Below are 27,902 nucleotides of genomic sequence, written 5' to 3' on the forward strand. Positions count from 1 at the left end.
TTTCGCTTGAGTTTCGGCTCCTTGATAACACCCGGTGCCGTCATGCTTTCCACATCCTCGCAGTGTCTATTTCGACAAAACAACCCCGGCTAACTGGCGTGTCTGGGGGCACCTTTAACCCCCCGCGAATCCTTTTAAAATGTAAGTTGTTCCTCTTTGGAGACTCCAGGGCCCCGCCCCGCTTATTGGTGCAGCCGGAGCTGTGTAGGCCATGGGCCAGGGCGCGGGGTGGACTTCCTGGCATAAAACCCAAAAAACCAAACCCGTTGCGGTCCAGCGGATTCCGACTGATAGCGACCCTATAAGACAGAGTAGAGCTGCCCCACAGAGCTTCCAAGGAGCACCTGGTGAATTTGAACTGCCCACCTTTTGGTTAGCAGCTGTAGCACTTAACCACTAAGCCACTAGGATTTCCATTTGGGGACACGAATTCAGAAAGACACAAACATGAACGGACCGTGACCTAAGACAAAAAACGAGTGTGTTCAGGTTACTGGGATGTGGTTTTTTTTTTTTTTTTTTTTTTTTAAATGCAAAACTTCGGAGACAAAAGGAATGAAAAACTAGATACAATCATTTGCGACATTACTTTAGTGAGAGAAGCCCTGGTGGCACAATGGTTAAGTGCTTGGCTCCTAACCTAAAGGCTGTCAGTTTGAACTGGCCATCTGCTCCGATAAAGGTTCCATAGAGCCCTAGAAACCCTATGGGGCAGTTCTACTCTGTCACGTGGGGCTGCTATGAGTCAGAATGGGCAGGCAACAACAATTTAGCGGTAATACTTATGTCTTTACACCAAGCAGGTTTGATCTGTCTCCTTCTCTTTGCAAACCATAGAAACTTATTTCTGCCATTTGTTTTGTTCTGCAGGGACTTTTACCGGGTTCTGTTCGCTGTATGTTTGCTTCTGGGGACTTGTGAGTCAAAAGCAGACAAAGCCTTTAGGCCCAACATTCTCCTGATCATGGCAGACGACCTTGGCATTGGGGACCTTGGCTGCTATGGAAATCACACCCTGAGGTAGAGCTGGTGATGGTGGTGGTGTGTATAAAGTTGTGTTTGGCCAGATGATACATTTAAAATCCACCTGTAGAAGCTGGAAAATTTGTAGAAGCATCAAAAGTGAACACCAAAAAAAATTACTTTTCTACAGAAAAAGAGGGCCCTGAAGCTTCCAAACAAGCATGGAACTGTGATAGGTGTTGTGTGAACTTCTTGGGGCCACCCTAGCAAAGGACCACACACTGAGCTACGTAAGACCACAGGAATTTATTCTCTCACAGTTCTGGGGGCTGGAAGTCTGAGATCAAGGTGTGGGCAGGGCCACGCTCCCTCAGGAGGGCCTGGGAGAGGATCCTTCCTCGTGTCTTCCAGCTTCTGGTGGCCCCCGGCGTTCCTGGGCTTGTGACCGCATCACTCCACTCTCTGCTCTGTCTTCACGTGGCCGTCTCCCCTCTGTATCTGTGTCTCCTCTTCTGTCTCTTACAAGGATACTTGTCATTGCATTTTATGGCCCACCCTAATAATCAAAAAAAATCTCATTTAAAAACTCCTAACTTAATCACATTTAGAAAGACACCGCTCCCCCCATTTCCAAACAAGGTCCATTCACAGGATCCGAGGGTTGAGACTTGGACATATCTTCTAGGGGACACAATGCAACCCACTAGTCCCTGAGTTCAGTTGTAACCGAACGCTACTCGGGTTCTTGTCCTGCCTTATTAGCCAATTGAAATAAGACGGACACTGATTACAACGGAAACAGAAAGTGGCAAGTTTATTATCTGCACATGGAAGGAGCGCGTGGGGTCTAGTGACCATAAGGCCATGTGCTCGCTGACTAAGGGGCTGGGGAGCTTTTTGTTTCCAGTGGCGTCAGAGGGTTGGGTCTGGTACCGGGAACTTTCTGCCGGGTGATTGGTTTTTTATGCCTATATTTGGGGGTCAAGGGAGGGGGTCAGTTGAAGGATGTGATTTCAATCTGTGCATGCTTCAAGGTGTAACTAGGGCTAGTCAGTGGACAACCTTCCGCTCAAAACAAGCTTGTGGTTAGCAAGACAAAGAGAGGGGGAAGGGGTGTTGACTGGGGTTTTTAGTATGGCTGACAGCCTGTTTCACAGTTAAGCACTTAGCTTAGTAACACAAAGGTTGGAGTTTCGAGTTCACCCAGAGACACCTCGGAAGAAAGGCTTGGGATCTCCTTCAGAAAAATCAGCCAGTGAAAACCCTGTGGAGCACAGTTCTATCCTGACACACATGGGGGCGCCATGAATCAGAATGGACTTGCCAGCAACACTTTTTGGTTTTAGTTTTTGGTATCCAGTTCCCTGGGTAATACACACAGTTAACCCACTTGCCTGCAAACCCAAAAGCTGGAGGTTCCAGTCCACCCAGAGGCACCTCGGAAGAAAGGCCTGATGATCTGCTTTTGAAAAATCAGCCACTGAATACTGTAGGAGCAGAGCTGTACTCTGACTCACATGGGGTTTCCATGAGTCCAAATCCACTAGCCTGCAGCAGGTTTGGTTTTAGGTTTTGGCATACTCAGGCGGTCTCCTGGGTGACAGTAACGTTTGTGTGCTTTCCGCAGGACACCAAATATTGACCGACTCGCCACAGAAGGAGTGAGGCTCACCCAGCACCTGGCAGCTGCCCCTCTCTGCACCCCAAGTCGAGCTGCTTTTCTCACAGGGAGATATCCCATCCGGTCAGGTGGGTATTCTCAGAAACTGGGGGACAGTCACGTCTGTGTCTTCTCACCCGATTGTCTCTCACGGTGGGTATGGGACGGTTCAGATGCAGAGGAAAACAGGAAACAGTCATCTGCCATCGAATCGTCTTTCTTGTAATTGTGCAAAGAACTTTGTTGTATAGAGCCATGCAGAAATGTGTGCGTAGACGCACTCCCCACGTTACAAACAAGATTCGTTCCTAAGTCTGTCTTTACATCAAATTTGTAGGTAGGTCAGAACAGGTACATACGGTTCTTATTTGGTGTCAGTCAAATGTTAGCATATAGGATTTATTTTACCTTTCTGTGTATGTAAAGGAGCCCTGGTGGCACAGTGGTTAAGAGCTCAGCTAATAACCAAAAGGTCAGCAGTTCAAATCCACCAACCGCTCCTTGGAAACACTATGGAGCAGTTCTACTCTGTCCTATAGAGTTGCTATGAGCCGGAATTGACTCGACTGGGCAACAGGTTTTTTATGCACATTAAACATGTAAGACCTTCAAACCACGCCATGTTTTCATGACTGTCACAAAGTAGTACATGGATTCATTATTACGAACCATTGCATTTAACTCAATTTTTTAATATAATAGGCTTTGTGGGTATTATACGAGCTGTCTGTAAGTCAAACGTTTGTATCCCAGGGACTGCCTGTGATAGGCTTTATGGCAATCTGGTCTGAAGTATGACTTGTCAGTAAATTGGATGTTTGTAACCTGGGTACTGCCTGTAATAGGCTTTATGGCAGCCCATTCTTACGTACAAGGTGTCTGTAAGTTGCTCATAACCCAGGGCCTTATTGTGACAGGTTTTATGGCAGTCCGTTCTTAAGTGTGGTTGTCCTTAAGTCAGACATTTGTAACCCGGGGACTGCCTGTAATAAACTTTATGGTAGTCCACTCTTAGGTAAGAGCTGTCTATAAGTCAGACGTCGGTAACCCAGGGACTTACCGTAATAGGCTTTATGGCAATTTGTTCTTTAGTACACCAAAACCCAAACCAAACCCAGTGCCATCGAGTCGATTCCGACTCATAGCGACCCTAGAGGACAGAATAGAACTGCCCCATAGAGTTTCCAAGGAGTGCCTGGTGGATTTGAACTGCCAGCCCTTTGGTTAGCAGCCGTAGCACTTAACCACTATGCCACCAGGGTTTTCTCTTTAGTACAACTGTCTGTAAGTTGCACGTTTGTAACCCAGGGACTGCCTGTGTTGCAAATTCAAGACTGAAACTCTCTTAGTCTCCTGTAAAACATAAAAATAAAAAAGCTGTTGCTGTCTGGTAGATTCCAACTCATAGCAGCCCTATACCTGCCATAATGCAAATATCACAAGTGGGTGGCTTTGAAGCACAGGAATTTATTTTCTCACAGTTTGGGAGGCTAGACGTCCAAATCAGGGTCCCAGCTATGTGAATTCCTCCTGGGGCCCCTCTCCTCATTTCTGGTGACTGCTGATGTTCCCTGGCACCTGTCCTCCCCTCATGTGTGTCTCTGTGTGCATTCTGCTCTTTTTATGACTCAGAAGTGATCAGGTTTAGGATCCACCCTACAACGGTCATCTGATCTAATCACAAGTCACAGGCCAGCAGACGTAATCCCACGATTCAGGTCGTAACAGTGTATGGACAACGTTTACGCCAGAAAAGCAAGAAAACTGCAGCCAGCCAGAGTCCATCCAGGGCAGGGTGTGATTGACATTTGGGGCTGAACAACTCTTGACTGCACACCTTAGGGTGTTGAGCAGCATCCCTGGTCTCCACCCACTAGATGCCAGAAGTACCCACCACCCAGCTGTGACAATTAGAAATCTCTCCAGGCATGGCCCAGTGTCCCCTGTGAGCAAAGCCATCCCTGGTTGAAAACAAGGGCCTTAGATTATAGATAGATGACTGGTAGATAGATGACAAATAAAACTTGTTGTCATCGAGTCAATTTTGACTTGTAGCGACCCTATATTGACCCTGTGGTATAGGGCAGAACTGCTCCGGAGAGTTTCCAAGGCTGCGAATCTTTATGGAAGCAGACTGCCACATCTTTCTCCTGACGTGTGGCTGGTGGGTTCAAACCGCGGACCTTTCAGTTAGCAGTCAAGCTCTTTACCACTGTGCCCCCCGGGCTCCTTGATGGATGGATGGATGGGTGGGTGGATGGGGGGATGGATGGGTGGGTGGGTACATAATAGATAACGTTGTTGTTTGGTGCTGCCGATTTGACTCCAACTCATAGTGACCCATGTGACGCAGTAGAACTGCCCCATAGGGTTTTCTTGGCTGTAATCTTTACAGAAGACATCACCGAGTCTTTCTCTCACGTACCTACTGAGTGAGTTCAAACTGCCAACCTTTCCGTTAGCAGCCGAGTGCTTAACCATCGTGTCAACAGGGCTCCTTAGATAGATAATGGATGGATGGGTGGATAGATGAATAGACTAGACAGATAGATGATGGATGGATAGATATGATGGGCAGATGGATAGATAGGCGGATGCATGATGGATGGGCGGACGGATGGATAGGTACTCAGATGATTGATAGATGTAGAGAGATTGATCGATAGATGATAATGTAGGATGGAGGGATGGATAAATAGATGGATAGCCAGATAGATGTTAGATGGAGAAATACGATTGTGGACAGTGGATGGATGGATGGATGATAGACACATAGATAGATAATTGATAGAGTAGAGATTGATTGATGGATGATAAATAGATGATTGATAGACATACAGATTGATTGATAGATGATAGAAAGAAAGATCAATAGATAGAGAAAGAATTTCTCATGCCAAGGCCCAGGGTTTCTCAGCCTTGAAAATGCTGACATCGGGTTCGGAATTGTCCTCTGTGGCAGGACTGTCCTGTTCACTGTAGGGTGTTGAGAAGGATCCCTGGTCTCCGCCCCCTAGTCATTCTCTGTGGTGGGGGCCATCCTGTGCACTGTGGGGTGTTGAGCAGCATCCCTGGTCTCCATCCCCTAGTCATCCTCTGTGGTGGGGCCGTCCTGTGCACTGTAGGGTGTTGAACAGCATCCCAGGTCTCCACCCATAAGTCATTCTCTGTGGTGGGGGCCGTCCTGTGTACTGTAGGGTGTTGAACAGCATCCCTGGTCTCCACCCCCTAGTCATTGACTATGGTGGGGCCGTCCTGTGCACTGTAGGGTGTTGAGCAGCATTCCTGGTCTCCATCCCCTAGTCATTCTCTGAGGTGGGGGCCGTCCTGTGCACAGCAGGTTGTTTAGCAGTATCCCCGGTCTCCACCCACAAGATGCCAGTAGCTTCCCCTACCTTAATCCTGAAAACCTAACCATCGTCTGCAGTCGTGGATGTGTCCCTCAGTGAGAACCCCTCCTCTAGGAAGAGAAGAGTGACTTTTCTTCTCCGCTCTGCCCCACAGGCATGGAAGCCAGCAATGGGTACCGGGTGCTTCTGTGGAACGGGGGCTCAGGCGGACTCCCTCTGAACGAAACCACTTTCGCCAGAGTCCTGCAGCAGCAGGGCTACACGACAGGCCTCATAGGTATGTGGTGCGGGGTGCTCGTGTCCTGTCAGCAGTCGGAAGACCAGCGAGCAAAAGAAACCCCTTCTTCTCCACAGGGAAAAGTCACCGTGTCTTTGCTTGAACCCAAAGTTGGTCTCTAGTCCTCTGGGGTTGTTCACAATTACTATTATTATTATAGTTTGTCAATGAAGAGTAATTTTTAGTTCAAAATCTTGAGAGATGGGCCTCCATCTTTCCCTCAGCATGTCAATCTCCTCCCCTTCCCCAATTTAACAGAAATCTCCCTGGAGGTTATCTTTCACTAAACGGCCACCCACCAACCCAAAACCCCCAGAGTTAACCATCACGCCTACTTTGATATCCAGGTTCAGAGAAGGTCTCTCCTTATAAGGGAGGGTATGTACGCGTATCCCCAAGCCCACCCCCAGGTTCACCGATTCACTAGGGGAACTTACAGAACTCGGCCCAGAGCTGAACTCAGGCTGTGATTTATGACACTGAAAGGCCACAGACCACAATTCGAAAAGGGAAAAGGCACATGGGACAGAGTCTGGGGGACACCAGGCAGAAGCTTCCAGAATCCTCATCCCATGGAGTCACTCATACTCACACACAAACCAAACCAGTTGCCAGTGAGTCCACTTCTATCTCATGGCGCCCCCATGCGTGTCAGAGTGGAAATGCGCTCCATAGAGTTTTCAGTAGCTGATTTTTCAGACGTAGATTGCCAGGCCTTTCTTCCAAGGCACCTTTGGGTGGACTCAAACCTCCAGCCTTTTGGTCAGCAGCTGAAGGCCATGGAACTTTGTAGCACTGAGGGACTCCAGATAGATGGATAGATGGATGGGAGAATGGATGGAAGGATAGACTGGATATGTGTATAAATATACATATATGTGCATAGACATGTATATACATGTACCTATATATTTATTTCTTTATAGATTAAAAAAAAGTTGTCCAGAGATTGGAGAAACCCGAAGAGTATCACCCCTGGACACCCTTTTAGCTCAGTAATGAAGTCACTCCTGAGGTTCACCCTTCAGCCAAAGATTGGACAGGTCCATAAAACAAAACGAGCCTAAAGGGGCACAACAGCCCTGGGGCGAGGACTAGAAGGCGGGAGGGGACAGGAAAGCTGGTAATGACATGCCATGGGGTTGGCAGCCAACGTCACAAAACAATATGTGTATTAATTGTTTAATGAGAAACTAGTTTCCTCTATAAACCTTCATCTAAAAGTGCAATAAACAAAAAACCCACTGCCGTCGAGTCGATTCTGACTCATAGCAATAAAGATAAATAAAGTACAGTTTTTTAAAAAATGAAATGGGAAAAGAAAAAAAGACGTCAGCTCCAACTCATGGTGCCCTGTGTGTGTCAGAGTAGAACTCTGCTCCGTAGGATTTTCAAATGCTGAATTTTTGGAAGTAGATCGCCAGGCCTTTCTCCCAAGGCACCTCTGGGTAGACTCGAACCTCCAGCTTAACCATTTTCAACACCCAGGGACTCAAGAGACACTTAATTCCCCAGCAACAAGTGTGGCAGCACACCTTAAGCCTTCATCCTGAGCCTTTAATGGCTTGATGATGACCATTACATTTGTACATTTACCAATATTTAGGAGTGTCGTTTAGCCGTTTAAACACCGATATCTATTACATTCATTGCCTTTTCTTTTTGTGGACTCTTTGTCCTTTGAACATACAAATTATTATGGGAAGACAATGAGCATCAGACCACCCCCCCAAAAAAATATCCAACCAGTTGCCATCCGCTCCAACTACGGGCACCCCATGTGTGTCAGCGTAGAACTGTGCTCCACGGGGTTCTCGATGGCTGATATCTCAGAAACAGATCGCCAGGCCTTTCTTCCGAGATGACTCTGGGTGGATTTGAACCTCCAGTCTATAAAAGCTGAGCACATCAACTCTTTGCATCACCCAGGGACTCCATAATTACATGACTGTGTGACGGGGCATAATACATACATTTAATCACCAGCAACAACTAGCATTCATTGCTTTTTCTGATTCAAGCGTTGCTGCTGGCGGATCCTCTTTTTCCTTTCGGTGCTCAGGTCCTGGGACGATGGTTAGTGACAGGCAGAGTGCTCTAACTCACGTTTCTGTTGAACATTTCGTGGTTATTTTCAGGAAAATGGCACCAGGGTGTAAACTGTGTGTGGCGTGGAGACCATTGTCACCACCCCCTGCGTCACGGGTTCGACTACTTCTACGGCATGCCGTTCACGCTGGTCAATGACTGCCACCCGGACAGGCCCAAACGAATGGACAGAGCCACGCAGGCGAAACTCCAGCTGTACACACAGGCCATGGCTCTGGGGGTGCTGACGCTCGCTGCTGGCAGAGCCTTGGGCTCCATCTCCGTCCGCTGGAAAGCCATCCTGGGCCTGGCCAGCCTGGTCTCCCTGTTTTTCCTTTCCTGGTACGCCAGCTTCGGGTTCTTGCGTCGCTGGAACTGTATCCTGATGCGGAACTATGATGTCACAGAGCAGCCCATGGCTTTGGAAAGCACAGCCAAGAAAATGCTAAAGGAGGCGACTGCTTTTATAGAAAGGTACTCAGACGGTCACGTCCTGACAAGGGGCTGAGCTCTCAGAGCATCTGAGTTTTTACTTATAACCTCTTGTTCTTGTCTGCTGCTGTCAAGTCAGCCCTGACTCATGGCAACCCGTGCACAACGGAACAAAACGATGCCTGGTCCTGGGTCATTCCCATGGTCAGTTGTAGAGCGGACTATTGTGCTCCATACAGTTTTTCATGGCTTGATTTTCTGAATTCAATTGCCAGGCCTTTCTTCCTAGTCCCTCTTAGTCTGGAAGCTCTATTGAAACCTGTCCAGCATCACAGCAACACTCAAGCTTCCACTGACAGACCAGTGGTGGCTGCACTCAAGGTGCATTGGCCGGGAATCGAACCTGGGTCTCCTGCACAGAAGGCGAGAATTCTCCCAGTGAACCATGACTTTTAAATCTCTGGGGTTTCATAAACTGACCCTAGAGAGGATGAGTTTGAGGAATTCATCCTTTCATTGTGGGTTGGTATCCAAAACTCACATGTCTAATTCAAAGTCATGTCATGTCATACCGTGATGGCTCGCAGGTTACAATGATGCTGGAAATCTATGTCTCCGGTATTTGAAATACCAGCAGAGTCATTGGTGGTAGACAGGTTTCAGCGAAGCTTCCAGAGTAAGACCAGGAAGAAAGGCCTGGTGATCTGCTTCTAAAAATCAGCCCATGAAAACCCTATGGATCACAACAGAGCATTGTTCTATATAGTGCTAGGAAATGAGCCACTAGTTTGGAAGGCACTCAACATACACAGTGGCTGCAGCAATGGACTTGAGCAGACCAAGCATCCTGAAGGCAGTGCAGGACCGGGCAGTGTTTCATTCTGATGTGTGTCGTGTTGCCACTAGTAGGAGCTGACTGTAACTAATGATAACAAAAATAACAATGTATCAGGTAGCAATGAACTAGGTGCCCTTGTATGCCATGAACTATCAAGGTGGTCTTCTTCTTTCAGAAACAAGCAGGGGCCATTTCTCCTCTTCCTGTCCTTGCTGCATGTTCATACTCCCCTTGTTACCACAAAAGAGTTCCTGGGGAAAAGTCACCACGGCTTATACGGAGACAATGTGGAGGAAATGGACTGGATGGTGGGTAAGTCCAGGGTACCACACACTCTTCACTCTGACTTTCTGCGCAGAAAATACGATAACGTGCCGGCCACCTTACCATGAACCACACTGCATAAGGAAAGAGAAAAAAGACAAAGAAAAGGAAAAAAAACAAAAAAACTCTTGCCTATCATTCCTTTAAAAGGAGCCCTGTGGCACAGTGGTGAAGCACTCAGTTGCTAACCAAAAGGTAGGCAGTTCGAACCCACAAGCTGCTCTGTGGGAGAAAGATGTGGGCAGTCCGCTTCCATAAAGATTAAAAACCAAACCCAACTCATTACCGTGGAATCAATTCCGACTCATAGCAGCCCTGCAGGATGGAGTAGAACTGGCCCATAGGGTTTCCAGGGAGCAGCTGGCGGATTCGAACTCCCAGCCTTTTGAGGAGTAGCTGAGTGCTTAATGACCGCACCACCAGGGCTGCTTCCTGTAACTATTACAGCCTTGGAAACCCTATGGGACAGTTCTACTCTGTCCTATAGGGTCGCTGTGAGTCGCCATCAACTCGACGGCAATGGGTTTGGGTTTTGCTGTCTATGCAAGAAGTCCTGATAGCACAATGGTTCAGTGCTTGTCTGCTGACTGAAAGGTTGGTGGTTCGAACCCACCAGCTGCTTCATAGGAGAAAGATGTGAGCATCTGCTCCTGTAAACGTGACAGCCTTAGAAACCCTATGGGGCAGTTTCACTCTGTCCTGTAGGGTCGCCATGAGTAGAAATTGACCGGACAGCAATAGGTTCAGTTTTTATCATTCATTTACTCCTTCAGTATTTTAGATAGTTACTGTTGGGTGCCATCGAGTCAATTCCAACTCATAGCAACCCTACAGAGCAGAGTAGAACTGCCCCATAGGGTTTCCTAGGCTATGATTTTTATGGGAGCAGACTGTCACATCTTTCTCCCCTGGAGCCCCTGGGTGGGTTCAAACCGCCGACCTTTTGGTTGACAGCCGAGCACTTAACCACTGTGCCACCAGGGCTCCAGGTGTTTCAGCTTACTTAGCCTAATTTTGCATAAACCTATCCTTCTAAAAAGCCGACTATGTAAAACCATCATTAGGACCCACAGAGAAGGTGGCAAGGATGTGGTCTTGCAGGACATCCAAGCAAAATCGCTTTCCTTCTAGAGCCTCGAGAAATCAGGGAGACCCAATGAGATCACAGATCCTAAAAGAACGTAGACATCGCAATCCGTGCGGCTGATTATAGTATGTCCTGAGACAAGAGTAGTGATACGCTGGAGCAGTGAAAGAGGCAGATGTTTTTGTCGTTAGCTGCCGTCGAGTCAGCTCCGTCTCACAGTGACCCCGTGTACAACAGAACCAAACACTGCCCAGTCCTGCACCATCCTTAAAATTGTTCTTGTGCTCGAGCACATCACTGTAGCCACTGTGTCAATCCATCTTGTTGAGGGACTTCCTCTTTTTTGCTGACCCTCCACTTTACCAAGCATGATATCCTTCTCCAGGGACTGATTCATCCTGACAGGAGGGTGGCCCTCAGTTTAAGAGTTCTGCAGTCAGTACTACAAATGCCCAAGGGTTTAAAGCCCTCAGTTTCCGTGATATAAGTGTGCGTGGGGTCTCCCTGGATGGAGCAGTCGCTTTGTGTGCAGGTTGTCCTCTGTCCGTTCTGTGTCTTGGAGCCTCACATGCCAAAGGCCACAGATGCTAACGGCCTGGCTCCTTCCGGCTGGGAGGGGGCTCTGTATTGCTCACCAACACCTTCCCCTCAGTGCACTTATTGTGGACCTGCGTGCACACAGAGACATGGCGTGCCCAAAGCACCCCATTCATGAAGGATTGGTTGTATGCATCTCTTCTGTTTCTGTATCTATGGTCCCTTTGGAGGAGGCCTTGAGTGGCTCAAAGGGTTATACGCTCAACTGTTCCCTGAAAGGTTGGCAGTTCAAGTCCACCCAGAGGTGTCTTGCGAGAAAGGTCTGGCAATCCACGTCCAAAAAATCAGCCACCGAAAACCCTGTGCAGTGCAGTTCTCCTCTGCACACATGGGGTTGCTGTGAGTCAAAATGGACTCAGCATCAGCGGGGTATCTTTGTAAATAGTCCTGTGGTCTCCAAATAACTAGCTACCTCTGAACACCTTATGGGAATCTGTGAGTGGTACAAAGGTTATCGCCCTTGGCTACTGACTGAGAGCTTGGACCAGGTTTGGTTACTCCCAGAGGCACCCCGGAAGAAAGGCCTGGCAGTTTCCTTTGGAAAAATCAGCCATTGAAAACTCTATGGAGGGCAGTTCTACTCTGACACAAGTGAGAGGCACCATGAGTTGGAATGGGCTCACCAGTGACAGGTTTGGTTTCGGTTTTTGGCATCCAGTTAATGGTATCCCTGGGTGGTACAAACAGTTAACATGCTCACCTGAAAACCAAAAGGTTAGAGGTTCGAGTCCACCCAGAGGTGCCTTGGAAGAAAGGCCTGGCAATCTGGTTTCAAAAAATCACCCACTGAAAACCCTGCGGGAGCTCACTTCTGCTCTGACACACTTGAGGTCACCACGAGCAAACTTGACTCCATGACAACTGGTTTATTTTTGGTTTTGTTTTTTTCTTTTGAGGGGGCGGGGGACCCTTTGTAATTCTAGTGACAACAATGGTCTCCTGGTGACTATGGCTTCTTTTTATGACTTTCTACCAAGAGGTGACTCCTATAGAAAGGAGGAGGTGTATTGAATCAGCTGGTTTTTGTTCTGTGTACATTATCCTGAAATTTTCCTTTTTTCATTTTTTTTGTAAAGGTAAAATTCTTAACTCAATTGAAGAGAAGGGTTTGAAGAACTCGACATTCACTTATTTTACCTCTGATCACGGAGGACATTTGGAGGAGGGAGACGCACATGGACAGCAGGGAGGGTGGAACGGAATCTACAAGGGTGAGAGCCTGGGCGTGGGGGTGGACGGACAGATACCTGACCCATCAGGGACTCCCGCCAACTAACGCTCCGCCACCAGGCACTCCTTGGAAACCCTATGGGGCAGTTCTACTCTGTCCTATAGGGTTGCTATGAGCTGGAATCGACTTGAAGGCAACAGGTAATTTTTATGGGAGCAAATCACCAGGTCTTTTTCCCCCATGGGGCAATTGGTGGGTTCAAACCACCGACCTTTCGGCTAGCAACCAAATGCTTAACCATGGCACAACCAGGGCCCCATGTTGTTGTTTTTAGGTGCCGTTGAGTCGGTTCTGACTCATAGCAACCCCATAGAACAGAGTAGAACTGCCCCATAGGGTTTCCAAGGAGTGGATGGTGGGTGTGAACTGCTGACATTTTGGTTAGCAGTTGAATGTCTAACCACTGCACCACCAGGGCTCCTTAGGGCTCCTCCAACTCATCGCAACCCCGTGTACAACAGAATGAAACACTGCCTGGTCCTGCGCCATCCTCACAATCGCTGTTAGGTTTGAGCCCGTTGTTGCAGCCACTGTGTCAGTCTGTCTCATCGAGTGACTTCCTCTTATTCCCTGACCTTCTACTTTACCAAGAATGATGTCCTTTAGGAAACCCTGGTGGCATAGTGGTTAAGTGCTACAGCTGCTAACCAAGAGGTCGGCAGTTCGAATCCACCAGGTGCTCGTTGGAAACTCTAGGGGGCAGTTATACCCTGTCCTATAGGGCTGCTATGAGTCGGAATCGACTCAATGGCAGTGGGTTTTGGATAGACCAAGCTCTACCTAGATGTTAGGAACAGAGAGAAGAAAAGACACATCCTTTTCCCTTATGGGTTCACATTTTAGCAGGAGAGAAAGATGGACAAACTTGATTAAAATAAAGTGAAGTTGAATATCGTTCTAAATACAAGGCACTATACCAAAACCAAACCCACTGCCATCACGTCAACTACGACTCATGGGACCCCTACAGGACAGGGTAGAACTGCTCCATAGGGTTTCCTCAGCTGCTACCTTTACGGGAGGCGCCCTGGTTGCACAATGGTTGAAAAGAAGAAGAGAGAGGGAAGCCTTATCAGCTTTACTTCTTGGCCTTGGAAGTCACGTGTGTTCACTGAAGTAGCCACAGGGGAGGACAAATGGACTCCACCCCTGGGTAGGGGAGTAAGCGACAAGTCCTAGAAGAGGATGTGGGACCGGACATATCCCCATGGCCATTTTCAGAAAACAGAGTTTTCCCCAATGAACATGTATGTGTGTGTGTGCAAGTGAGGAGTCCTGGTGGCGCAGTAGTTAAAAGCTCTTGGCTGCTAACCCAAAGGTCAAAGGTCGGCAGTTCAAACCCACAACCTGCTGCTTGGGAGAAAGATCTGGCAGTCTGCTTCCATAAAGATTTACAGCCTTAGAAACCCTATGGGGCAGTTCTACGCTGCCCTGTAGGGCGGCTATGGGTCGGAATCGACTCGACCACAGTGGGTTTGGTTTAGGCTTTTTCGTGTATAAAATGTGCCAATTGACTGGAAAATCCTAATAATGCCATTTACTGACAGGTGGCAAAGGCATGGGCGGCTGGGAAGGGGGTATCCGTGTGCCTGCAATCTTCCGGTGGCCTGGGGTGCTGCCCGCTGGCCGGGTGATCGACGAGCCCACCAGTCTGATGGACATTTTTCCCACGGTGGTCCAGCTGGGAGGCGGCCAGGTGCCCCAGGACAGGTACGTGCAGGGTGGAACCACCTGCTCTCTAGTTTGAGAGCTGATGTTTTGGAGAATAGCCTAATTTAAAATAACAGTAACCAACCAGTTGTCATGGAGTCGACGTCGACTCATGGCGACCCCGTGCGTGTCGGAGTAGAGCTGTGCTCCACGGGGTTTTCGGTGGCTGACTTTTCAGAAACAGGTCGCCCGACCTTCCTTCTGAGGCACTACTGGGTGGACTCAAACCACCAACCTTTCGGTTAGCGCCTGAGAGTGCTGTTTGCATCACCCGGGGACTCCTTTTCATCATCAGCTGTTTATAAGAAAGGGTTTCAGATCACCCACCTATCCTGGCTTCCCAGCCTGGCCCCTTTATACATGTGACTGTGTGTCTTAGACTTGATATGATTGAAAAGGCAGGGCAGTCGAGATGGGGTGTGTGCAGTCCAGCTGGAATTTCAGAATGTGTGTTAAGATCCAAGGGTCCCTGGATGGTGCAAACCATGTACACATGACTGCTAACGAAAAGTTGTTGGTTCAAACCCACTCAGTAGCTCTGCAGGAGAAAAGACCTGGCAATCTGCTCCCGTAAAGATTACAGCCTAGGAAACCCTATGGGGCAGTTCTACTCTGTCACATGGGGGCGCTGTGAGTCGAAGTCGACTCGACGGCAACGGGTTTGGTTTGGATTTTGGTCAACATCCAGGGTCAGAATGGGACCCTCACGGCCCTTGGCGTTTTATTCGGGGCTGCAAAATGCAGGCAGAGGAGCTTTGGTCTGACTCTTCCCCGTCTTTCCGCATGTCAGGGTGATTGACGGCCACAGCCTGCTGCCCTTACTCCAAGGGTTGGTCCAGCACTCGGCCCATGAGTTCCTGTTTCATTACTGTGGGAAACACCTCCACGCCGCACGGTGGCACCAGAAAGACAGTGAGTACGCACCTCTCCCTGCTGCGGTCAGAGTGGATCCCCTCTGCCAGGGGCAAAGCTAAGGAGGGTCATTCCCACAGTGCAAAGAGGGAAGGGCTGGGTGCTGGGCCACTGCCTCGGCCAGGGTTCTCCAGGGAAATAGAGTCATATGTATGTGATTATAGGATGTCGACTTTGGTTCCGATACCCAAAGGTAGCACATTGAACACTTTGGAGTAGGTCCCTGCGCCTCTCCATGCCTACAGCACCCCACGGAGACACGGGTGGGTGCACACGCTTACAGCCCCACTGATTTGCAAAACCCATGCCCTAACTGTGGGAACAACCCAGTCTCCTTCCCTTTTCTCTTTTCTCTAAACGTTCCCTCCGCCCATCACCCCATCATGGTGACTCTGGTCATCAGGTCAGTACAGCTCACCCCCAGCTCCCAGATATTCTCCCCATTTGCTCAGCTTCTGAACCCCATCCTGTTTGGGGGGCCTTCCTCCTGAGAAAGAGACCCTCCTCCTATAGACAAGGAACTTGGACAAGGCCCACTGTCCCACCTCCCTTGCTGCTAGAACAGGGAGGGGGCTGTCATGGGCTAGAGTACTGACCCCTTAAAAGGTACTCCACATCGTAAACCCTGTATTATGGATTGAATTGTGCACCCCCCTGCATAAAAAAAGATGTAAGTCCTAACCCTTATACCTGTAGTTAGGAGCCTGGCAGTGCGGTGGTTAAGTCCTCGGCTGCTAACTGAAAAGTTGATGGCTTGAACTCACCAGTCATTCGGTGGGAGAGAGACCTGGCAATCTGCTCCCATAAAGATTACAGCCTAGGAAACCCTATGGGGCAGTTCTATTGCATCACATAGGAGTGCTGTCAGTCAAAATCGCCTCGACAGCAACGGGTTTGGTTTTGGTTTTTTATACCTGTAGTTATAATCCAGAGCCCTGTGGCACACTGGTTAAAAGCTACAAACAAAAGGTCAGCAGCTGGACTCCACCAGCTATAGGGTTGCTAAGACTTGGAATTGGCAAGGCAGCAATGGGTTTGGGTGGTTTAGTTAAAATCCCATTTGGGACTGGGTTTTCTTTGTTATGTGAATGAGACAATATCAGTATAGGGTGTGTCTTAAATCAATCTCATTTGAGATACAAGAGAGCAGATGAAGCAGGCAAGGGAGTACAAACGGAGGGGAAGATACGGGCCACGTGATGACCAAGGAACCAAGGAACAGATGCCGAAAAGAGACAAGGACCTTCCCCCAGAGCAGACAGAGAGAGCTAGCAGCCTAGGCTCCTGAACTGTGGAAAAATAAATGTCTGTTCCTCAAAGCCACCCCCTTGTGGTGTTTCTGCTACTGCGGCAGTAGGAGACCAAGAATCTGCGAATGTGGCCCTTGCACAAAGCGTCTCTGCAAACCTGATCACGTGGATTTCTGCACCTCTGACCACCTTCTTGTTCCCACGCAGGCGGAAGACTCTGGAAGGTCCACTACGTGACTCCCGTATTCCACCCCGAGGGTGCCGGGGCTTGCTATGGCCAAGGGATATGCCCATGCTCGGGGGCAGGCGTGACCCACCACAGCCCACCCCTGCTCTACGACCTCTCTAGGGACCCCTCAGAGGCACACCCCCTGTCCCCCATTTCTGAGCCCCTGCACGGCACCGTGATAGCCAGGGTGGGTGAGGCGGTGGAGGCTCACCGTGGGACCCTGAGCCCCGTACCTTGGCAGTTCTCCGTGGGCAACAACCTATGGAAACCATGGCTGCAGCCGTGCTGTGGAAACTTCCCCTTCTGCTCCTGCCAGGAGGATGGGGGCAGCACCCCCGAGGGGCCAGATCTGTGAGTGGGGACCCAGAGAGAATCAGGAGCTGCCCTCCTGGCACCCCATCTGTGTCAGAGCAGAACCGTGCTCCATGGGGTTTACAATCACTGATTTTTCTGAAGTAAATCACCAGGCCTTTCTTCCGAGGCACCTCTAGGTGGACTCAAGCCTCCAACCTTTTGGTTAGCAGCTGAGGTGTCTTCCCTGTACCACCCAGGGCTCCATTTACAGATAAAGGGGCCGGATTTCAATATATATGTTGAGGGGAACAAAATTCAGTCCATGACAGGGTAATGTTTCACCTCAGAGAAAGGGTTAGGGGCTCTGAGCCTCCCATAAAAACAGATAAGGCACCAAAGAACCAAACCTGACTCATGGAGACCCCGTGTGTTTCAGAAGAGAACTGCCCCACAGGGTTGTCAATGGCTCCAGTCTTTTTGGAAGCAGATCTCCAGGCTTTCTGAGGTGCTGCTCCACCTCCATTTTGTACCCACCCTCCCTCTTGTCTCCACCCTCCCTCTTGTCTCCACCCTTCATCCTGTCTCCACCCTCCATCCTGTCTCCACCCTCCATCCTGTCTCCACCCTTCATCTTGTCTCCACCCTCCATCCTGTCTCTATTCTCCATCCTGTCTTCACCCTCCATCTTGTCTCCATTTTCCATCTACCCTCCATCTGTGTCCACCCTCCATATTGTCTCCACCCTCCATCTTGTCTCCACTCTCCATCCTGTCTCCACCCTTCATCATGTCCACCCTCCATCTTGTCTCCACCCTCCATCCTGTCTCACCCTCCATCTTGTCTCCACCCTTCATCCTGTCTTCACTGTCCATCCTGTCTCCACCCTCCATCTTCTCTCCACCCTCCATCCTGTCTCCACCCTCCATCTTGTCTCCACCTTTCATCCTGTCTTCACTCTCCATCCTGTCTCCACTCTTCATCTTGTCTCCACCCTCCATCTTGTCTCCATCCTCCATCCTGTCCACCGTCCATCCTGTCTCCATCCTCCATCTTATCTCCAACCTCCATCCTGTCTCCACCCTCCATCCTGTGTCCACCCTCCATCTTGTTTCCACTTCCCATCTTGTGTCCACCCTCCATCCTGTCTCCACCCTCCATCCTGTGTCCACCCTCCATCTTGTCTCCATCCTCCATCTTGCCTCCACCTTCCCATTTTGGTTTATTGTATTACTCTTTGTAATTATTCATGGACACAGTGATGGTTCAGCGACAGAATCCTCACCTTTCGTGTGGCAGACCTGGGTATGATTCCTGGCCAATGCACCTCATGTAACAGCCACCACCTATCTGCCGTGACACTGAACAGGTTTCAACAGACCTTCCAGACTAAAACGGGCTTGGAAAAAAAGGCCTGATGGTCTACTTCCAAAAACCAGCCATTGAAAATCCTGTTGATCCCAACAGTCCAGTCCACAACTGATCATGGGGATGCCACAGGACCAGGCAGTGTTTCATTCCTTTGTGCATGGAGCCCCCATGAGTTGGCAGCTGACTCCATAGCAAATAACGACAGCAACAAGGAAGGGGCCATTCATCACCATGTGTTGGGGTGCCCAAGGACCTTCCAACCACCACCCCACACATCCTGGTCTCTCCTTCTGCTCCTCACGCCCACCCACCCACTTTCTGAAGGGTCCCCTATGGATTGACCTTAAAGCCAGAGGGAATCCCAATCAAGGGGTGCAGAGTCTAGAGGGCAGAGGTGAGAAGGGTTGGGCAAGACCTGGAAGGGCCAACAGAAAATCCAGCCTCAAACAACAAAACCCAAAGTTGTGAGGGAGGAGCGAATGAAAAGCCATCCAGTCTTTCTCTTGATTTCCAATGACTTTGAGCAAATCCACTGAACAAATCACGGACCCCAGTTGTTCAAAACAAAGACTAAGAATTTTCCAGTGCCCGGTGGAAACGGCTGTGAATTTTGGTTTCTCGAAGCCCTACGTAAAGTAGGATTCAAAAATGTATTTGGTTCCTTACAGCTCACAAAGAGGGTTCCAGTGTGTTCGCCGGAGCTATGGAGCTTTCTCTCCGCCCCTCAGTTTACCTCAGAAGTGAATGGGAAAGGTTTGAATCCACATACCCCCAGCCCCTGGTGGTGGTGAATTCAATTATCTTCCCTCTGTCAACGGGCATTGTCCCACAGATTGTTTCTTCTATGGTGTTTCCTGGGAAACAAGGACATTGTTAAGCTGATCACTGAGTCGAGTTCCTGAATAAAATCTGAGAGAATCTCTACCGACCATTTTATTTGCATTTGTGCAAAGTGGCTACACACTGGGCCACTAGCTGAAAGGTTGGCGGCTTCAGCCCAACCAGACGTACCTTGGAAGAAAGGCCTGGTGATCTAAAAAATCAGGCATTGAAAGCCCTATGGCACAGTTCTACTCTGACACACATGGGGGTACCATGAGTCAGAATCGACTTGATGGCAACTAACAACAAGTCTCCAACCCCCGGTCCTTCCCTACCAGCCCTAATCTCCTAAACCACGCGTTGGCGTACCTTGCTTCACGGATCCTGGAGACAAAATTAAACAACCCAAATCCCTCTCCCCTTTTTGGAAAACCTAAATCAGGGTCATCAGCTCAAATACTTACAGGGCTATATAGATGAGCAATGGGGACCCTGAATGGTGCAAACAGTTAACGTGCTCAGCTGCTAACCCAAAGGCTGGAGGTTCAAGCCCACCCAGAGGCACCTCGGAAGAAAGGCCTGGCAATCTTATGAAAGATCAGCCATTGAAAACCCTATGGCTACTCTGACACACATGGGGTTGCCATGAGTCAGAGTCCACTCAAGGCAACTGGTTTGTAATTCCAGAGTGGTGCACATGTTTAAGCACTCATCTGCTAACTGAAAGGCTGGAGGTTCAAGTCCAGCCAGAGGAATGTCAGAAGAACAGCCTGGTGATCGACTTCCAAAAACTCAGCAACTGAAAACCCTGTGGAGCACAGTTCTACTCTGAGACACATGGGGGCACCATGAGTTGGAGTCAACTTGAAAGCAGCTGGTTTGGGTTTTGTTTTTGGAATACCCAGCTCACCCCACACCCAGAATATGTGCTCAAAAGAAAAAAAAAAAAAAAAGTTTTTCAGAGCCAATAAACGCCTCGATGCCCGTCTACTGTTTTCCTGTGAGAAAAACCTCCATCTTCTCCCACACCTCGGAGCCAACAACAAAGATGGGTGTGCTTCCAATTTAGGGGTTCCAGCTGGCTTTTAAACAGCTGGGATTTCTGCAGAAAACCCCCTTTGGGCCTTTTTTGTTTGTTTGTTTTTAAATTCCTTGAAACTTTGGTGTATCATTCTTTGTCGGTTGTTAGCTTTGGGGTCAATCCTCTTTCCTCTCACAAAACGCTGTCAGTGTTTAACTCCTGAGTCCTTTTCCTTATATACTTTCCCCAGGAGTTGCTTGCAAAAATCAGCCTGGGGAGATCAAGCAGGCAGCTGGGAGGTGTGGGGAGGAGATGAGGAAAGACCCCAGGAGAAGGGTCTTTTCAGAGAGGCCTAAATTAGGACACAGAGCTAGAGCCCTGGAGTGTCCTAACCGGCTGACCATCGCATGGCTCCCCCAAGTGTGTCAGAGTAGAGCAGCGCTCCATGGGGTTTTCCGAGGCTGGTTTTTCGGAGGTAGATTGCCAGGCCTTTCTTCTGAGGTACCTCTGGGTGGACTTAAACGTGAACCTTTCAGTTAACGTGTTAACCACTTTCCCCACTCAGGGATTCCTAAAAACCAGTTGACTCCAACTCACGGTGCCCCCATGTGTGTCAGAGTAGAACTTCATCGGGTTTCCGGTGGACAATTTTTCGGAAGTAGATCTCCAGGCCTTTCTTCCAAGGTGCCTCTGGGCAGACTGGAACCTCCACCCTTTCAGTCAGCAGCCAAGTGTATTGAAGGTGTGCACTACCCCACCCCTCCCCTCCCACCCCTCCACCCAACCCTGTGCCAGGGGCATAGAGGAACATTGAATTACAGCTACACTGTCAAGGCCCTGTCTTTATCTCAGGGGACCCTGGAAGTCTGGTCTTTGACTCTTGGGTAATGTGAGATTTAGGATCTATCTGCTTGCTGTTTAAAGTCCGAAACCCCGCAGGTTACCCCCAGGGGTCCAGGGGTCAGCTTCTTTCCCGGTGGTTTACAGGTTTGCAACTGGGTTAACCGGTTAGGCAGGGTTATTCAGTAGCCAGAAGGGTGTGAACCCCTCCCCCCTCCACACACACCCCGACACTTTGGGAACAGCTGCTTTGAGCTCCCCGAAGCCCAGGATCGCAGATCTTGGTGGCTCAATTCATGTGTAAAGAGGGGCCTGGGGGCTTGGAAGGGGTGTCCGTGGGCCCCCAGAGCTGGTCGCTCGCTCTCTTTCCTACTCTTTGTCTGTCTCTGCTGTCTCCATCAGGTGCTCTCTTTCATACTCTCTGTTTTTCTCCCACCCTCTTTCTCTCCCGCCCTGTCTCCACCTCTCATTTGCTCTCTCTCATACTCCCTCTCTCTGTCTCTGTTTGTTTGTCTCTGCCTTCTTCCCCCGTCTCTCTCTCTCTGCCTCTCCCCGTCTCTCCCCCTCTCCCTGTCCCTCTCTTTCCCTCTCTCTGCCCTTCCCCCCACCCTGTCTCCCTCTTTCTCACTCTCTCCCCCACCCCGTCTCTCTCCCCCCCACCTGTCACTCTCTCCCCTTCCTGTCTCCCCGTCTCTCCCCCTCTCCCTGTCCCTCTCTTTCCCTCTCTCTGCCCTTCCCCCCACCCTGTCTCCCTCTTTCTCACTCTCTCCCCCACCCCGTCTCTCTCCCCCTCTACCTGTCACTCTCTCCCCTTCCTGTCTCCCCGTCTCTCCCCCTCTCCCTGTCCCTCTCTTTCCCTCTCTCTCTGCCCCTCCCCCACCCCGTCTCCCTCTCTCTCTCACTCTCTCTCCCCCACCCCGTCTCTCTCCCCCCCACCTGTCACTCTCTCCCCTTCCTGTCTCCCCGTCTCTCCCCCTCTCCCTGTCCCTCTCTTTCCCTCTCTCTGCCCTTCCCCCCACCCTGTCTCCCTCTTTCTCACTCTCTCCCCCACCCCGTCTCTCTCCCCCTCTCCCTGTCCCTCTCTCTGCCCCTCCCCCACCCTGTCTCCCTCTCTCTTTCTCACTCTCTCCCCCACCCCGTCTCTCTCCCCCCGACCTGTCACTCTCCCCTTCCTGTCTCCCCATCTCTCCCCCTCTCCCTGTCCCTCTCTCTGCCCCTCCCCCACCCTGTCTCCCTCTCTATCTTTCTCACTCTCTCCCCCACCCCGTCTCTCTCCCCCCCACCTGTCACTCTACCCTTCCTGTCTCCCCATCTCTCCCCCCTCCCTGTCCCTCTCTCTGCCCCTCCCCCACCCCATCTCCCTCTCTCTCTTTCTCACTCTCTCTCTTCCCCTCTGTATACCACATGCTTCCTGTAAAAATGAAGCTCTGCAGTTGCCTTTGTTTTGTGGAGTCTGGTGAGTGATTTCAAACATCCAAACTGAGGACATCTTTGCAGAGGGGACACCTCTGAGACCCTAATACTCCCCAGCATGTTTTCTCCTTTTCAGACTGGGTGACTGAGAGCTTGACAAAACTAATGCCACGATGAACCTACAAGTTCTCCTTCCTCTGTCTGTTCCTTCGCATACCTCTGTTAATGACTTCGTTTTGACCTAATGCTAATGATTTCAACCCCGCACCCCGCCATGGAGATCCGAGGTGTCTGACATGTATATCTTTAGCCTAATAAAAGAGATGTCCGGGCCTGTACCTCTTTAGTCTGGTAGAGAGTCTTTTGTCACTATCTTGTAGTGAATAACCCCTCCAGCCAGGCCATCTGCAGACTACAAAGACCTTTTAACCCTTGTAAGATTCTATATAAGTTGCTCATTGGGACTCCATAGAGACAGGCTGTGTTGCTGTGTGTTCCCGAAGAGGTATGCATCCCTAAATGAACCTTCTCACTCTTTCTGACTTGAAGTACGTTTCATTGGCTTGACTGCTCCAGGGCACGGACCCTAAATGGGTTATACTTTAGTCAGCTCTGGCTGCCCGGTATTTGTGTCCATTAAAAATCCAATTGAGTGTGTCATTGTTCAGGGCAGCACTACTCAAAACAGCCAAAAGGTGGAAGGAGCCTGTGTGTCCATCAGCAGATGATAAATAAAATGTGGTCCTTCTGAAACAGGGTGCTCAGCCATATTGAAAACCCCAATCAACACCCCTTCCCCCCTCTTTCTCTTGCTAACCACAAGCTTGTTTTGAGCAGGAAGTTGCAGCAGGTAGTGGCTCGGTGCACTGACTGGCCCTAGTTATACCTTGAAGCATGTACAGATTGAAATCACATCCTTCAACTGACCCCCCCAAAATAGGCACGGGAGGGCTAAAGGCAGAAAATTCCAGGTACCAAACCCAACCCCCTGACGCCATTGGAAACAAAAAGCTCCCCAGCTCCTTTAGTCAGCGAGCATGTGGCCTTAAGGTCGGTCACTGGACCCCACTGGCTCCTTGTATGCGCAGACAGTAAACTTGCCACTTTCTGTTTCCCTTGCAATCAGCGTCCGTCTTATTTCAATCGGCTAATAAGACAGGATAAGAACCCACGTGGTGGTCGTCACCCCTAACTCACGGCGCCCCCATGTGTGTCAGAGTAGAACTGTGCTCCGTAGGGTTCTCAATGGCTGATTTTTTGGAAGGAGATCGCCAGGCCTTTTTTCTGAGGCACCTCTGGGTAAACTCGAACCTCCAGTCTTTTGGTCGGCAGCCAAAAACATTCACTGTTTTTGCCACTGGGGGGCTCCATAGATATACAGTGGAATATTATTTAGCCATGAAGAGGAATGGTACCAGGTACAAGTTGGGTGAACTTCGAAGACATCATGTTGTGTGAAGTGTAAGTCCGACACAAAAGACCACGTATTGTATGATTCCACTTACATGAAGTGTCCAGCAGAAGCAAATCCACAGAGACAGAAAGAAGTGACCAGGGGCTGGGGGGAGGGGAGGATGCGGAGGTATAGCCTAAGGGGCACAGAAGTTCTGTTTGGAGACGGCGGTGATGGTTGTACAGCGTGGTAAATATAATTATTGCCCCTGAATTGTACATTTTAATCAGCTTTTGCCGCAGTAACGGGGGAAAAAAAAATTGAAAGTCCAACAAATGGCGGGGGCACGGTTGGATGTTCACGTAGGAGAAGGCCAAGGTAGACCCCAGTCTCACAGGCACAAAGATGAACTCCAAATCGATAAAAAGGAGCCTTTGGCTGGGGGTGCTGAGCTTGTGTTAAGGGTGATGGAAAATTTTGGAAATGGGTAGTGCTCATGCTTGAACGACATGGTAGACATGCCTTTGAGCTGACCCCAATGCATGGCGGCGCTGTGTATATCAGAGTAGAACTGCGCTCCATAGGGGTTTTTCACTGGTGACTTTTCAGTAGTTCACCAGGCCTATCTTATGAGGCATCTCTGGGTGGACTTGAACCTCCAACCATTCAGTTAGCAGCCAAGTGCTCAACCTTTTGCACCACCCAGGGACTCCAAGTTTGTCCCAAGCACAGCTCTACTCTGACACACGTGGGGTCACCATGAATCGGCATTGACTCAACAGTAACTCGTTTAAGCACAGGAAATGATGGCCAGGCCAGTTCCTCAATTTCACTCTGTAATTGTTAGGTAAAAAAAAAAAGTTGTAAATACTCCATACCACCTGCCGTGGATCAAAGTGTGTTCTCCAAAAATGGGTGTCAACTTGGCTAGGCCATGACTCCCAGGATTGTGTGACTGTCCACCACTTTTGTGACCTGATGCAGTTTTCCTATGTGTTGTAAATCCTACGCGCTCTTTGGAAACTCTATGGGGCAGCTCTACTCTGTCCTATAGGGTCGCTATGAGTCGGAATAGGCTCAAGGGCACTGGGATGATGTTACTGATGTGGGATTACAGTCAGTTATGTTCATGATGAGGGTTTAATCTCCAAGATTAAATTGTGTCTTGAGTCAATCTCTTTTGAGATACAAAAGAGAGAATTGAGCAGAAAAACAGGGGCACCTCATACTGTAACGGAACGAGGGTTCTTGTCCTGTACTATTAAAAAAAAAAAAATTTTTTTTTTTTTTTAGCCGATCAAAATAAGACAGATGCCACACCACCAGTTTGCAAGGGAAACGGAAATTTATTGTCTGCGCAGACAAGGAGCAATGTGGGGTCTAGTGACCTTACAGCCACGTGCCCTCCGTCTAAGGGGGCTGGGGAGCTTCTTGTTTCCAGTGGCTTCGGGGGTTGGGTTTGGCACCCAGAACTCTCCACCCTTAGCCCTCCCATGCCCATACTTGGGGGTCCGGGTATTAAATCATTTTCCATCAGATGTGTGTGTGGTGGGTCCCCTCTCTTCTAAAATCATGGGCTGGGATATACCGGTCTTTCCAGTGACAATCTGGTCCGGGGTGGGTTGAAGGACGTGATCTCTTACATCTGCGTGTGCTTCGAGGCGTAGCTCGGGCTAGTTCGGTGGATGGAGCCACTACCTGCTATGACTTCCTGAAAAATATTGCTCAAAACAAGCTTGTGGTTAGCAAGACAAAGAAAGGCGGGGAGGGGAGGGGTGTTAATTGGGGTTTCCAATACCATCAATAAAGTAGTACCAGCAGCAGAGCAAGTCCTTTGGACTCAAGTTTCCTATACTGAGAAGCTTCCAGACCAGGGGGAGATTGACGACAAGGACCTTCCCCCAGAGCCAACAGAGAGAGAAAGCCTTGCACTGGAGCTGACGCCCTGAATTTGGACTTCTAGCCTCCTAGACTGTGAGAGAATAAATTTCTCTTTGTTAAAGCCACCCACTTGTGATATTTCTGTTATAGCAGCACTAGATAACGAAAACAATGATGTTAATGAGGCAGGATTGGAGGCAGTTATGCTAACAAGGCAGGATACAATCTGCACAATTAGGTTGTATCTTGAGTCACTCCCTTTTAGCAGCACCAAGGTAACTAAGACACTGGATTTAAGATACACGAATTGCCCTGTAACCAAGGTCTCATGAACATAAAAGAGAAGAAAGCAATTCTTCAGGGTGTGAAGCACTTAGGTGCGTCTCTTTCTAGTTGTAAAGAAAAAATATTACAAGGTTTAGTAAAGCAAAAAGAAAATTTTATTCGGCATATATTCAAAAAGGCAAAAGTGGGAAGCAGACAAGCACGCTGCCACAGTCACGTCTGCCCCAGTCCAGAGAACGTTACGGAGTCATCAGAATCTATTAAAATTACAAATGGGCAAAACCATCGAAAGCTTCACCTTTTCACAGATTGGCTGGAAACTGTCATCCTACATTTTGAATTGTCTTTCTTACCTTTTTTTTTTTCTTTCTTACCATCATTGATGCAGGTTTCAGTAACAGTCAGAAGGGTCTTCGTTAGGCCAACATATTTTCCATTCACTAAATGCTAACAGAAAAAGATGAGTGGAAAGTCTCTTGTGTTCTGTTTGATTGGCTTATGTGAAAGTTTCCCTAAAAGATCTTTTCCAAGATTGTCCTAGTTATTGTCTTTGTATCTCAGGGCCCAATTGATATGTTCTTGTGAGTCCTTGTGTGTCCTTGTAAGTCCTTATGAGTCCATCTCCAGCTGGTCACATTCTCTATGCCCAAGGACAGGGAATAACGGCTCCAATATTATTTCCTAAGTCACATTAAAAGGCTCGAAAGAAAATAGTTGCCTTTTGGCCTTGTGAATAAGCTGCAAAAGAAAATTCTCTTTAATTGAGGCAAGACACACTCGTCTGTCCCCCACTGGGATATTTTTTGTCTGTGAAAAACTTGGAGCCAGCCAAATTCCATTATTCAGCCTCATATTTTGATACATAACACTGTCTTCAGGAGCCCTGGTGGCGCAGTGGTTAAAGGGTTCGGCTGGTAACTGAAGTCTCAGCAGTTCAAACCCACCGTCCACTCTTCGGTAGAAAGATGAGGCAGTCTGCTTCCACAAAGATGACAGACTTGAAAATCCTGTGGGGCAGTTCTATTCTGTCCTATAGGGTTGCTATGAGTCAGAATTGACTCAACGGCAACGGGTTTGGTATTTTTGGTTTAACGTGGTTGTCAGCTATGGGTAGATGGTCTTCCTTGGAGGTGATAGATATTATCCTATCACTGAGAGCGTCATACTTAAGGGTAGATCTTGAAATGTTCTTTTTGACAATGAACGCAATGCCATCCCTCTTCAATCTGTCATTCCTGGTGTAGTAGACTGCTGGCCCACTGCCCTGGAGCAGTCAAGCAATGAATCGTACTCCAAGTCAGAAACAGAGACAGTTTTTTTTGGAAGTGACACAAACGGACAGTCCAGCGGCAACACAGGCTGTCTTTATGGAGCCCTGAAAGGCAAGTTCACATTAGAGCTTATATATGGCTGTTACAACAGTTAGAAGTGTCCTTTTGGCACATAGCCCACAGATGGCATGGTGAGATCGGTTATTCTTTACAAGATAATTACGAGAGACTATCAGACTGAAGAGATACATGCGGGACCGACATCTCTCTGTCAGGCTTAAGATAAACATGCCAGACATCTGGGCTCTGATCTCCACGTGGGGGGTTGTAAGTCACAGGTGGCTGGACAGAACAAAACAAAGTCAT

The 27,902-nt window shown here is 49.0% G+C and overlaps 2 protein-coding genes across 12 annotated transcripts in view; one reads left to right on the forward strand and one right to left on the reverse strand.

The window, feature by feature from the left end:
* Window positions 1-114, reverse strand: part of LOC100664052 (arylsulfatase H) — a 93,926-nt gene extending 93,812 nt beyond the window's left edge. For 5 of the 6 annotated variants that reach the window (XM_064278806.1, XM_064278802.1, XM_064278805.1 and 2 more), the window contains exon 1: window positions 1-114. The gene's annotated coding sequence lies outside the window, so the exon portion shown is untranslated. The other variant, XM_064278804.1, reaches the window with a different exon arrangement.
* Window positions 28-27,550, forward strand: LOC135229048 (arylsulfatase D-like). 6 transcript variants are annotated; one of them, XM_064278810.1, is made up of 10 exons: window positions 28-141; window positions 871-1,020; window positions 2,591-2,712; window positions 6,128-6,250; window positions 8,389-8,812; window positions 9,784-9,920; window positions 12,693-12,827; window positions 14,395-14,557; window positions 15,348-15,469; window positions 25,393-27,550. In XM_064278810.1, coding segments are annotated over exons 1-10 (1,653 nt in total). In that variant the 5' UTR covers window positions 28-139; the 3' UTR covers window positions 25,668-27,550. The 6 variants fall into 6 exon arrangements, with proteins under 6 accessions (XP_064134880.1, XP_064134884.1, XP_064134881.1 ...); XM_064278814.1 differs by lacking the exon at window positions 25,393-27,550 and adding an exon at window positions 22,843-23,048; XM_064278811.1 differs by lacking the exon at window positions 25,393-27,550 and adding an exon at window positions 19,279-19,532.
* Window positions 27,551-27,902: the final 352 nt, after the last annotated feature.

This window comes from Loxodonta africana, chromosome Y, assembly GCF_030014295.1.
Source record: "Loxodonta africana isolate mLoxAfr1 chromosome Y, mLoxAfr1.hap2, whole genome shotgun sequence".
Taxonomy (NCBI): Eukaryota; Metazoa; Chordata; class Mammalia; order Proboscidea; family Elephantidae; genus Loxodonta; species Loxodonta africana.

Bases quoted from the DNA above. Each gene is read 5' to 3' on its own strand.
- LOC135229048 (XM_064278809.1), top strand. The intron at 1,021-2,590 runs GTAGAGCTGGTG...TGCTTTCCGCAG, and splicing joins TATGGAAATCACACCCTGAG to GACACCAAATATTGACCGAC. The intron at 14,558-15,347 runs GTACGTGCAGGG...TCCGCATGTCAG, and splicing joins GGCCAGGTGCCCCAGGACAG to GGTGATTGACGGCCACAGCC.